The sequence below is a fragment of the Scedosporium apiospermum genome, assembly GCF_000732125.1.
Source record: "Scedosporium apiospermum strain IHEM 14462 chromosome Unknown SEQ_SAPIO_0176, whole genome shotgun sequence".
NCBI lineage: Eukaryota > Fungi > Ascomycota > Sordariomycetes > Microascales > Microascaceae > Scedosporium > Scedosporium apiospermum.
The window spans coordinates 75,844-89,090 of record NW_015971877.1 but is presented as its reverse complement, the minus strand read 5'-3'; the positions used below and the strand labels follow the sequence as shown (position 1 = coordinate 89,090).

The following is a 13,247-nucleotide window of genomic DNA, read 5'->3' as shown; positions in this document are numbered from 1 at the left end:
AGACGCGCGATGAAACTACAATTGTGGTGCTGTTCGTTAGATAAGGTCTCCCCTTGGTGGTTTGGAGTGAATGTCGATTTTCTTACAATGGTCAAAGTAATTCTTAAGACTATACCCCGAGTCTTGAAATAAGGGATCTGTAAGTGTGTGGGAGACAGAAGACGTGTCTGAGAAGGAAGGGCTTCTCGAGCGATCGACTTCGTGAACTTCGACATCGCGCGTCGGTGAACACGTAGGTTCGGGAGATGAATCCGGAGTTCTGGCTCCCCCGCTACTTGCTTGCATGTATGGCTTCGCTTTTCTCGAGTTTGGCGAGCGCCGTGTTTTTCTTTGCTCCTCCGGGCGACATAGAGCTGCGGTCGAGGGTTGCCCCGCGAGCTTGCCGCGGATGGCCACAGCTCCCGTCCATAATAACAAGGTGCCGTAGCCGAGACACTCAACCCCTCTCGAGGCGCACTTCGAGCAATGCGGATATGTGCGATCGCAGAGCAAGCGCCTGCGACGACAGCTGTGGCACGGCCGGTTGGCTACTTGCCCGGCGATGGAGGCATCCATTGCGCAAGAGTGCAGAGTGCGGAGTGCGTAGCAGTATGTATTGTCCAAGATCAATTGATCAATCGATGTGCGATTTTCCCCCAGATTAAGGCTCAAGCTCCCCTTTCCCTTTGTGGACCTGCCCAGATCACCGGGAGAAATGCGGGGAAGCGAAATTACCCCAGGTTTTAAGGTTTTCCAGGCATGGGAGAACTGCGGGAGAAGCGGGGGGTTTTTAAGTGGTGGGCTTTACCGAGGTTAATTACAGGGAACGATGTCACTGAACTGTGGAATGAATCTGGAATCTGGAATCTGGAATTATTCCCGATTTTCCATCGGGGAATAAAAATACGGAAAATTGAGTTTATATAACATTTCGAAATCATTGTAAGGCTCCGTTGATCGGAGATGTTGTGCGAAATGTAGTGGAACCGTCTGCCTCTGTAATCTTGATAAGGAACACGTTCCTGTTCCTGTGGCGTTCCTGCGGTTGTTCGTAAGTTTATGATTGGATCATTGTTGATAAGTCTCAAGCCTCATCGTTATCTTCACATTCGCAATTGTTAGTGGGGCGCAATGCTTGACTCGTTATCAATGTACCGAGGGACTAACATGTACCTATTGCATATTCCAATTGATCAATGTATTCATTTGACGTTTCGCTCAGAGTGTTAATTGAACTGACGGCTGAAGAGTCTCGGAAATTATTGAGAGATTCATGCAGCGAGATCGAGTTGGAGTCTTATGTAAATACGAGCAATTGTAGGGGTCTGGGAGGGGAATGAGTCCCACAAGATACCAACACTCTCAAGGGCGATAAGCAAATTTGTAGGGGTCAAGCCAGTATAAATAAGGAAACCTAAGATCAATTGATATGCAAGGAACTGATAACAGCTTATTCTACTCTCAAAATGCTACCTGTGCTCCACCTCAGTCTGTATAATTGATACAATTTTGCCCCTCGCCCCTCAAAGCCGACACGTCGACCCACACGTATCGTTCGCCAACTTGCTAATGCGGTCCGTCGCATCCAACGCTCCCTTACCCTTAGCCGCGACCTGGCTGGGCGTAATCGAGTACGAAGGAGGAACGTCCATGGCGGGGTTGCAGGTGAAGAAGTGGCGGGGTCGTAGGAGGAGCGTGATGGGCTCGGCCGGCATGATGGGGAAGTCCTCGGGCGAAGGGAAATGCGTGATGCCAAAGGTATGCCAGAGCACGATATCGGTGTTGGTGATGGATTCGGTGCCGTCGCCGATCCACTCGGTGATTCCCTTAGTGGGCTCACCCGAGGTCTGCGGGACGTGGTCACCCGCGACCCAGAGCTGGTCGTCCCGGTCTAAGGTTCTTGGTCAGTTTTGTCCAGAAAAGGGAATTAAATATCCCTGGGGGTAAATAACTCGAGATCACTTACACTTGGTGACGTGAACGGTATGCCTGGCAAATCCGGCACGCTTCCATACAAGGGAGCCAGGCTTCGCAAGTAATCCGGGAACTTCTCGGCTGACCAGCTTGTACGAGACGGGTTTACCACTCTGCGAGTTAATCTTCTTCTCGTTGACAATGTCCCACGTCCTACCCGTGGTGCCGTCATAGTCCGTCATGGCCTGGGCGGTGGTTTCAAGCCTCGTGCGACGCGCAGTGAAGGCATTGCCGTAGTAGTTGTCAGGACTGCCCACGGGAGCCGGTGAGCGCTCCGCATCGACCATGACGACTGAGTTGTTCTGTCCGTCAAGGTTGGGGTTGATGCGAAGACAGAAGAGGTGCTGATGGTTATGCGCGACGGTACCCTTCTTTACCTCCGTTCCGTATCCCATAGTGTCCTCACCCTCGTGCATGACGTAGGTGTTTAGGATACCCGTGAGCTTGATGTCGGGCTGGATAGTTCCGTCTTGATGGAAAGTCCACTACAATTTGTTATTAGCCTCTGTTTATTTCACCCCCCACCGGCCAAAGGAGAGAAGGTGGGAGGGACAAGGTCTCATCTGATTGACGTACTGCGATTGCATATTCGTAGTTGGCAGCTGTGAAGATTTGCTGAACAATGAGCTTTCGTGCGCGGGTGACAATAGTAGAGCCGTCCCTGAAGTCGGTATGCTTGAACAGAATGCCATTGTCTTCCTCGTGAATGCAGATGGCATTCTTGACCTTGCGGACCTGACCACTGAGGGTTGGGAAGTCGGCATCGAGGTAGTAGATAGCTCCCTTGCAGTCGCAGCCGAGAGAGAGGCTGTTGGTCAGGTAACCCGCACCATATTCTCCCAAATCGAACTATTTCCTTTATTAGTATAAATCCTCTATTTCAAGGCTTCATGCTTTTACCAACCGCATGCTTTCGGTGATGAGGGTACTCGGGGTTTCCGCTGTTTCATTCGTTGTTAGATCGTTCGTTCTTGAGCAGTAGTAACGGGACAGGTTCACTTACTATGGTACTACCATCTCGGCAATCGACATTCGGTAGAAGATGGGACGAACAGTTCCCTTGTCGTTAAAGGTAATGTTGTTAAATACAATACCCTCCCTGTAGTTGAAGCCGATGTGGAACTTCCAATTTTGCCACTCAATCTCGCGTCCGGTGCCACTGAACTCGAAGGACACACCCTGGGGCTGGGTGATCTGAATGGGCTTCAGATCCGTCCTGTAACCGCCCTGGCGCTGGATGGCAAGGTGATGGTAGTCCACGGCGGGGGACTTGACGACAGGCCGGCGGACCTTGGGGATATCGATGGCAATGACCTTCTCCTTGAGGGGGTCCCAGATGGGGCAGAAGTCCAAGGGGTATTGGTATTGGCAGTTGTCGATGTCGGGCCTGTAGTACAGAAGCGCTTGCTGCAGGCGTCTATCGGTACCGAAGCGCTCATCGTAGCTGATCGTCCAAGGGTCGGAGTAGACCTTGTGCATATCCTCGGCGGGGATACCACTGATGACGCATTGCTCAATGACCTTGGGATCGGTGCGGATACCGTGTTCAACGGAGGCGAGCTCTTCCGGAGTAATCTGGATTCCCGAATTAGAATTAAAGTTGCTCCGCCTAGCCCGTACACGGAAAGGTAGCCGGAGGTAGTAGGCGCAGGGGCAGCGCAGGGGGCACACTTACGACTGGCTGCACTCCGTCCTTCTGGACCCACTTGTCGAGCTTCGGCGTCTCAAGGTCAACCAAACCTTCGTAGACGGTGCCGGTGGGCGACTGGACGACAACCTCGGCGACGCGCTTAGGCCGGCGGGATCCGCGATTGGCAAGCCATGCCGTCATCTCGGCCTTGCGGGGCTCATGGAGATTGACGACGTGGAACCGCACATCGGAGTGAGCCTTCTTGACAATCGACACGGCAAGCTCGATCTCCTGGGCGGAGAGAGGGTCGAAGGGATGGGGAACGATAGACATGGCTGATATGTTTTGTATAGGGGAGAAGAAAAGAGGACAATTGAAACACACGCAAAAAAGATGCTGGGGAAGTGTTGAGAGTCGCTTGGGTATTTAGATGCTTTTCTGTTCCCTGCTCGGAATGATTGGATTGTTGGAAGGAATGAGAGAGAACATTGAGCTGAAAGAGAGCTTTAAATATTACAAAAATGTTACAAAAATGGGAAAGATAAAGAAACCATTCTGAGAGAGAATCCGGAGCTTGACACCGGCCAAGTGTCTTCCGCCTCGGAGTCCCACGGGTCAAGACAGCTGCAGACCTTGGTCCCGCCCGACTAGACCCTCACCAAGCGCGCCTTCTGACCGACATCCCCGCAGAACATGAGCACCGGAGGAGAGGGGAAGCGCAAAGAAAGACTGTGGAGTATGTATTAGAAATGTGGTCCTGCAGTTTAGATTCCCTTTTCGTCTGGGCCTGGGCCACGCGGTGGTCAATTTTGGGTCTCCAGTAGTACGAATACGTCGTTGAAGCCAACCGGTCCCAAGTTGAGGCTCTTGACAGTTAAAGCTCACTAGCGTCTTGGCTTCCGCTTTGGTCAGAGATAACAGAGGAAATGCCAGGGAATAATCAACCCCCAACCCCCCCCAATCCTACCTGGGGGAAAGCAGAGCTAGCTCGATCATAGGGCCCGCGCTAGCATAGACTTGAGATCTTACACTAGTGTACGAAGCATGGACTGCAAAGAAACTATGGATAGTGTAGTGCGGACAGCGGGTAATTGTGATGTCCATATGCACTGGCACTTCCACTGGCATTTCCCCACACATCCACAGCGGCAATTTGAACGCCGTTGGTTGCCCCCGATCCCCAATGATATGCAATTCCGCAGTTAGACAGATCGCTCGGTCGGGACCCGCGGGGTGCGTACACTATACGAATCATCGACTTCGTAAAGACCGTCGCAGTGGACTTCCTTTCCGGCGGGGGTTAGAGAGTCCCACTGTACCATTGATATCCCCGCTCTGGCGTCCGCTTGACATTATCTGAGCTTTCTAGTTCGGGAACCTCCGCTTCTACCCAGTGAGCTCGAGGAATATTCTGACACGCTTGTCCACCTCTATTCCTCTCCAGCGAAATCTCCCGTCGCGTGTTGCCGGCGAAGCGGGGACGGTGCAGACCGGACGAAAGGGTTCCTGCCTCCAAGCCGGCATCGCATGGTGGTTATTGCGGAAGATGGACACGGCACGGTTATGATGTGCCGGAGCTTCACTGTTGCTACTAGCTTGTGGGCCTGGCCCTGGAGTGCTCCGTTGCCATCCTCGGATGGACCACTGCGTTTGTTCTCCTGAGCTTCCCCTCTTTGTGGGGGCCAAGCCTCTACTTCCTATCTTGTAAATCTACGAAGCACACCTACTTCGTGCACCATCGCGGGGTACAATTGCATGGAGGGGGGAAGGGAGTGGCCATATCAATATATCGATCAAAAGATAGGAGGAGTGGGTGTATCAATTGAGCACCCTGGTAGTGCCAATTTTCTCAAGGCGGGAACTCTTCCTGAAATGGAAGATATCGTGCAAGCGTTATCGGATTCTCGGATCCAGGCACTAAACCAGAAATGGGCGTTACCTTGCTAGCGCGAATCTCAAACGTCCAGGTTAAGCTGGCCGCAATGTGCGAAGTTAGCATGGAGGGCAACGGGAATGAACATCGGAGCGGTAGGTAAGGTGGCCACAATCGAGATCAATCGACAGCACAAAGTTCATCTCCCAACTCTCAAGCCTTTCCTGGTTACAAGCGTAGAACATGCCTGATATGGAACAGCAAAAGTGATCAATGAAATGGCTACTTCGCGTATTGAAAAAGTGCTACACTAACCCCCACCAATACTACTATGACCAAACTATCCAACAGCAACTAACCTATCCTCGCTTACAACCGGGACTTCGTCAAGCGCAGAGCCACCGACTTATTCTGCGTGTAATTCGCCAAGGCAGCCTCACCGAGCTCCCGACCCATTCCAGACTCCTTGTATCCACCAAATGGCACCGCGTGATGCAGCATATTGTAGCAGTTGATCCAAACAGTGCCAGCCTTGAGAGAGTTGCTGACACGGATGGCAGTGTTGACGTCTCTCGTGTGTACGGCGGCAGCGAGGCCATACGGCGTGTCATGAGCCAGCTTCAGAATTTCCTCCTCATCCTTGAACTTGGAGATGGCGCAAACGGGGCCAAAGATTTCCTCCTTCATAATCTTCATATCCGGACGAACGTTGCTGAAAATCGTTGGCTGGATGAAGTAGCCCTTGCTGCCATGTCGTCCGCCACCTGTTTCGAGAGTCGCTCCTTCCTTTTTCCCAGACTCTATGTAGCCCATGATGCGATCGTATTGAACTTTGCTCACCTGGGGCCCCTGGAAGGTTTCCTCATCAAAGGGATCTCCAACCTTGTTCTCTGCAGCCCTCTTCTTAAAAGCAGCAAGAAACTTATCGTAGATGCCTTCCTGTACATAAATGCGGGATCCTGCGCAGCAACATTGGCCGTGGTTGAAATAGATGCCGAAGTTTACCCATGAAATCGTGTCTTCGATATCTGCGTCGTTGAACACGATGTTGGGCGACTTTCCGCCAAGCTCGAGGGTAACCTTCTTCAGGTTGGACAAAGCAGCGGCCTGCATAATCTGCCTTCCAACAAGAGTAGACCCAGTAAAGGCGATTTTGTCAACATCTTTATGGGAAGACAGCGCAGCGCCAGCAATTGGGCCAAAGCCGGAGACGAGGTTGAAAACTCCCGCGGGGAAACCGACTTGCTGGATGAACTGCGTGAAGACGAGAGCAGAAAGGGGTGTCTGCTCGGCAGTCTTCATGACCACGGTGTTCCCTGTTGCAAGCGCGGGGCCGATCTTCCATGCGAGCATAAGGAGAGGGAAGTTCCAAGGGATAATCTGACCGCAAACGCCAAGCTAGGTAGAGCATCAGCGCTGAGCAAAGAGAAAAACGGAAGGACAGAAGGGGAATCATACTGGCTCAGACCGAGTGTAGTGAAACATGTTAGGATCAACATCGATGGTCTTGCCCTCGATCTTATCCGCCCAGCCTGCATAGTACCTGATAGTGCTAACCACAGCATCGACATCACCACGGGCATTACTGATCGACTTCCCGTTGTCCAGAGATTCAACGGCCGCCAGAAGGTCTCTGTTCTTCTCCACTAAATCAGCAAGACGGGAGAGAAGTCGACCTCGCTGCTCGGGAGAGGTCTCCTTCCAGGTGGTATCGAAGGCCCTTCGGGCGGCTGCAACGGCCAAATCGATATCCTTTTCGGTGCCCTCGCAAACGGAGGTGATGACCTCCTCTGTGGAAGGGTTGATGACTTTGAACTTTCTCCGGTCAACGCCTTCGACCCACTTGCCGTCGATGAACCTGGAGTTGTTGGGCATTAGCGAGAATTCGGAGATCAATATGGCCTTTCATGACTCTTACAAGCCAATGGGCTGATCGTAGGGCCCAGTAACTGGTGTGCTGAGCTTGACTGTCAAAGCCATTGTGATATGCCTCGTTCGTTCGATGGAATGAAGGTATTTGATGACAGCGTAAGATAAAACACAAAGGCAGGAAGGAGAAGGAAGTATGGCTATTTTACAATATTGCGGTCGAGTTTTGCAAAACCCAGGATGCCTTGGAAAGCATGCCCTTGTCGTCTTGTGGCTTTTAAACGATACCAGATACCCGGCCTGCGGAGAAAGTTAACTTGGAGAGGGGAACACCACGACATGTCCAAGGACAACCCCTCATCCCCTTTGGGCCGATTCACAGCCGGAAGGGAGCCGAAGAGTACCTAACTTAATGAGTATTATTTCCAACATCGTCGGGGACCGGGCACCTCGGCCAATACTGTATGGAACCCCCGGGTCTCCAGAAAAGGTGTCGGTAGTGATTCTTTGATGTCAAACTAAGCTCTCCCTTTCAGCTTCAGGATGATTGATTTCAAAGCTGTGTCTCTTTCGCGGTAAACTTCAGGCCTATACTGGAAGTTGCCCAGAAACAGCCACTGCGCCAAGGCGTCTAGCACGGGAGGAGGGTGTGGGGTGGTGTGGGGTGTGCTACTTGTAATCAGGATGCACGCCCACTGCATGGCAATCCCGAAGGGTACATGTAACACAATTCACTGTTGCTGTTTCCAGATTACACACACCTTGACCCAAATGACTTCCTAATCCGTCGGCTGCATGGCGGAATCATTGGAGATTGGATTGTGGATCGTTGCGGATCTGAAACTAAGGTACTTCGACGCCAACAGCCCAGCTCTGCACGGACCATTCTGTTCTCGGGCATCATCCAGACCAGAGTCCGTTGCTCCTCCTCTACCTCGGTGCATATTTCGTATATGCATAGGGGTTGACGAACCTGCTGCGTATTTCCTGTCTCGTTATTGGGGTACCTTGTCGGACATGACGGATTTGATGTTTTGAGACGATGTGGCTTGCACGATTTGCCTGGGAAGGGAAGGGGGTTAGGTGGTCAGCCTGAGGTATGAGAGCACTTCACGGCTTATATCTGAGTTCAGCTTGGGAGCACAAACTAGCCAGATTGAGATCGAGAGTCAAATAGCTGGGAACACTCTCAGGCCTCAGCCATAAGTTACTGTTATTGCCTTGCCTTCCCGCTTATGTTTATAAACTTTGCTATGATGAAATGTGGAAGGAACACCCAAGTCTGGATCCGGTTAGAAGTTTCAGTCGTCACATGCCAGATGTCGAGAAGCGGTTTGGAAGGTGCGCAGTAAAGACATCTCCCAGAAGCGGAAGTCGCGTCACAATGGCAAGTACCTGGTAGACACTGCATAAAAACGACCGCGTGGATCGGCACAATGGAATGAACCACAACATAACAACCTCAGGCGACTTCCTACCGAACGCCGAGCCAAATTTGTGAACCTTACTTCCTCCATGCTAACGACCGCGAAAACCGGCTCAACGAGCCCTCGAGACTATGAACACTTCGAGTAGACTGTCGACTGCTCCAGAAGTGGGCAGCACGCGATTCTCGCTGGTGTCTTCTGGGACCCCTGCGAAGTAGGGGGACCTCCGGCCTCGCGGGCCTTCCAGCCGACGCTCACCAACTATACTCGTCCATGGACAGAATTTCAAATGGGTATCGTGAACTACCAACTTCTCAGCAATTACCATCTTCAACCCAGCGCCGTTATTCACGAACTTCAAACGTTGAGCTCAATACGGTCCTTCCAAAATCACGTGGCTGGGGTCGGGGCCAGGATTATGTCGATGAAGACGGTCGTCGTGATGACCAGGACATCCCCGTTGATTGGTATGGCTCTACGACAGCGTAGCATTGCCGCATTGGTAGTTACGAAGTAGTAAGAATAAGAAAAGAGACACTATTGTTCCCCGTAGTGGAGTGTACATAAGCGTCAAGACTTCAACTTGAGGTCTTCCGGTTCACGGCCCAGGTAATAATAGCGAAGTTTACCTTTGTACAAGTTGAGCCGATCGTCTTCCCCACACCCCACCCCCGCCTTGCCCCGCGTTTTAATCGGCATCCATCTCGGGACTAGTAATCTTAAGAACGCCGAACGCCCAGCGAAGGCGAACGAACGCAAGCGAAGCGTGGCAGACGTCAAGATCCCCTCTCGTCAATAGATCTATTCCACCAGAGCTAGACTAGAAACGCTAGTTCACATTGGAATGGACCAAATGTCCGAATGACCAGTCTCTTCGCGGGGCAACACCGAGCATCAATGCCCAGTCCTGGCTTGGTGCTCCCGACCCGTGGCTTGGATTCAAGGTTAAACAGCGATGGCTTCCACATGGAGATGCGGAGCCGCTCCCTGGTTTTTGGCTCTCGGGGTGTCCCATGACCAGTGGCCGATGCTAGTAGCCGGAGCCGTTGGCCAGCCTAGCAAGTCGTTGCCCGAGAAGAGTTTAGTACGAGGCATCAATTGATCATTTTGGCCGTGCCCTTTACGATTGGCGCGCCTATGCCATTAGTAGATCTCATGGATGGAAAAGTGGGAGCTCATCGAAACTCCATGTGCGCCCTCGTCACCCGCTCCACGCTCTCTGTCACCGTACTATGTTTTTTTTGATGAATCTCATAGAAATTTTGCAAATAGTTTGATCTTATGTCCAGTTCCACGAATAACGAGTCCTCAACGAACAGTGAGAGATTTGGCTATCAAAAGCAGGATGAGTCTAAAAGTTGCATTGATATTTTATCTTATCTATGGACGCAATTGTACAGCATATATCCTTAGTAGTTTATAAGCGGCTAATAGGCTTGAACTGGGGAACCTGGCCTTCGAGGTCGAACCTATCCAGGTTCATGACCTTGGTCCAAGCCTTGACAAAATCGTCCACAAATCTCGGCAAACCGTCAGCCTGGGCATAAACCTCCGCAATGGCACGCAGTTCGGCATGCGAACCAAAGATGAGGTCAACGCGAGTGGCGGTCCACTTTCGGGCGCCAGTCTTGCGATCGAGTCCCTCGTAGAGTTCGCCGTCGAGCTTCGAATTCCACTGAGTATCCATGGCGAGCAAGTTGACGAAGAAATCGTTAGTTAGGACACCTCGGCGGTTAGTGAAGACACCATGAGATGACCCGTCCCAATTGGCACCTAGGACTCGTAGGCCTCCGAGGAGGACTGTCATTTCAGGGGCAGAGAGGCTCAGGAGTGAGGCGCGGTCGATGAGGAAGTGCTCGGACTTGACGTGCGTAGTTGACTTGCCGTAGTTGCGGAAGCCATCGGCCAAGGGCTTCAAGTAGCCAACTGACTTGACGTCCGTCTGCTCCTGGAGCGCATCGGTGCGTCCGGGGGCAAATGGTACGGTGATATCAAAGCCAGCATCACGCGCCGCCTTCTCGACACCCGCGGAGCCAGCGAGGACAATCAAGTCGGCAATGGAAATCTTCTTTCCCCCACCCACGGAGTCGAAGCGCTTCTTAAGGTTCTCGAGGAGGCCGAGTACCTCTGAAAGCTGAGCCGGATTATTCACTTCCCAATCCTTCTGCGGAGCAAGACGGATACGTGCGCCGTTGGCTCCTCCCCGCTTATCGCTAGCTCGGAAGGTTGAGGCGGAGGCCCAAGCAACAGATATAAGCTTGGAATGGTGGATACCAGACTGGAGGATCTCCTTTTTAAGAGCAGCGACATCTCGATCGTCAACGAGAGGATGGTTTACATCAGGGATGGGATCCTGCCAGGCAAGCACCTCCGAGGGCACTTCCGGGCCAAGGTAGCGCGAACGGGGACCAAGATCACGATGGAGCAGCTTGAACCACGCACGGGCGAAAACGTCGGCAAAGTGATCAGGATTTTCTAGGAAGCGGCGGGCGATTTTTTCGTATTCGGGATCGTAACGGAGGGACAAGTCGGTTGTAAGCATAGTAGGGAGCTTCTTCTTCTTCGGGTCGAATGCGTCGGGGACGCTCAGTGGCGCATTTTTAGCTTGCCACTGATACGCCCCAGCGGGGCTCTTTACCAGCTCCCAGTCGAACTTGAAGAGATATTCAAGGAAGTCGTGGTTCCACCTGACAGGGTTCTTAGTCCAGGTAACCTCGATACCACTCGTCGTGGCGTCAGGGCCCTTGCCGCTACGATAACCATTCACCCAGCCCAAGCCTTGTTGTTCGAGAGGAGCACCTTCAGGTTCGGGGCCAAGGTAGGAGGATGGACCAGCACCGTGAGTCTTGCCAAAAGTATGTCCACCAGCAATGAGAGCGACCGTCTCCTCGTCATCCATAGCCATACGACTGAAGGTGGTTCGGATATCTTTAGCTGCCAGGACGGGGTCTGGATTCCCATCCGGTCCCTCAGGGTTAACATATATCAGTCCCATGTGTGCAGCGGCGAGAGGCGACTCGAGTTTTCGCGGATTTGGCGTTTCGTCATCGGGAACGGAAACACCTGGCTTGTAACGATCCTCATTACCCAGCCAAGTTGTCTCGTTTCCCCAGTATACGGATTCATCAGCTTGCCATGTATCCGCGCGACCACCGGCAAAGCCAAAGGTCTTGAAGCCCATATCTTCGAGGGCCACATTGCCGGCGAGGAGAAGTAGATCCGCCCAGGAGATTTTGTTGCCATACTTTTGTTTAACAGGCCAAAGCAACCGACGGGCCTTGTCAAGGGAAACATTGTCGGGCCAGCTATTAAGGGGAGCAAAACGTTGTTGGCCCTATCAGGAAGATATCAATATCAGCAAGCGCTCTTGGAGAAGGGGGAAGAAGGGCCGTCACAAAGGTCCTTACCTCGCCACCACCGCCGCGACCGTCGAAGACACGATACGTCCCAGATGCGTGCCAGGACATGCGGACGAAAAGACCGCCATAATGACCAAAATCAGCAGGCCACCAGTCTTTGGAGTCGGTCATAAGATCCCGAAGGTCTTTCTTGAGGGCGAAGTAGTCGAGGGTCTTGAAGGCTTCAGCATAATTGAAGCTGGCACCGAGAGGGTTACTGGGCCCATGGTTCTGGCGAAGAATGTGAAGCTGAAGTGCATTGGGCCACCAGTCCCTATTCTTCGTACCACCATCAGCCGTGTTGACATGGCCATGGTTGACCGGACACTTGCTTTCCGCCATATTGACTGAGCTGGCAGGCAGGAGGGACTTTGAACCAGGGATGGTCGGTATCAAGGGATCAAGGGGCAAGACACAACACGTAAGACGGAAGGGAGATCAACAAACGGACTTCTCGATGTTCCAATCAGCACCCTCATAAAAGCATAGAAAAAAAATAAATGGGATGATCATGATAAGGTTCATTCGTCTCTTCCTCTCCTCCAAATTGGACATGGCAGGATAGATAACATGGACTCCTCAAATGTCCGTCACCCGATTGGCCAGGCTTGACTTCCCGAAGCCGAGCTCGACCGTGTTTCCCCGCATTCTTGGCGTTCGAACCTAGTCTAGAAAAGGTGAATACCCTGCATCGACTTGATGTGGAATAGGAAAGTTATCGGTCCCAGCAGCGCGGCCCGGCATTTCAACAGGGCTGCCTCACTGTAGGTGTGCTGGTTCTGCCGTGCTGCCAAGGCGCTTGCAAAATTCCTTCCTAGTTGGGAATGGGAGGTGTTGGTGGCCCCAAAAGTGATATCAATTGATATCAGCACACCCTCTTCACCCTCTTCACCCCACTGTAAACCCAGCACCCCCTTCCTTGTACACCCCTGAATGACGGTGACGGATGACCTGCGCCTCAACAACCGGAGGAGGAACGACTTACACGCAATGAAATAGGGAAGGAGTCCTAGCCAAATTGATATCCGCATCAATATTCAATATCCGCATCATCATCACCACCGGGTTTATATTTAGACTCTCGTTGATGCTTCCTC

The 13,247-nt window shown here is 52.2% G+C and overlaps 3 protein-coding genes across 3 annotated transcripts; all 3 read right to left on the bottom strand.

Moving 5' to 3' along the window:
- Positions 1-1,502: 1,502 nt before the first annotated feature.
- Positions 1,503-3,916, bottom strand: SAPIO_CDS10585 (Copper amine oxidase 1; the record flags this gene model as incomplete). The annotated part of the gene is made up of 6 exons (XM_016784153.1): positions 1,503-1,870; positions 1,946-2,438; positions 2,530-2,802; positions 2,858-2,894; positions 2,957-3,528; positions 3,629-3,916. 6 exons carry the CDS (start codon positions 3,914-3,916, stop codon positions 1,503-1,505), a joined length of 2,031 nt encoding a protein of 676 aa, XP_016638393.1.
- Positions 3,917-5,825: 1,909 nt separating this feature from the next.
- SAPIO_CDS10584 (Aldehyde dehydrogenase) lies at positions 5,826-7,436 on the bottom strand (the record flags this gene model as incomplete). Its single annotated transcript, XM_016784152.1, has 3 exons — positions 5,826-6,854; positions 6,915-7,314; positions 7,375-7,436. 3 exons carry the CDS (start codon positions 7,434-7,436, stop codon positions 5,826-5,828), a joined length of 1,491 nt encoding a protein of 496 aa, XP_016638392.1.
- Positions 7,437-10,169: 2,733 nt separating this feature from the next.
- On the bottom strand, positions 10,170-12,492 carry SAPIO_CDS10583 (Catalase-peroxidase; the record flags this gene model as incomplete). Its single annotated transcript, XM_016784151.1, has 2 exons — positions 10,170-12,086; positions 12,160-12,492. 2 exons carry the CDS (start codon positions 12,490-12,492, stop codon positions 10,170-10,172), a joined length of 2,250 nt encoding a protein of 749 aa, XP_016638391.1.
- Between the last annotated feature and the right edge of the window lie 755 nt (positions 12,493-13,247).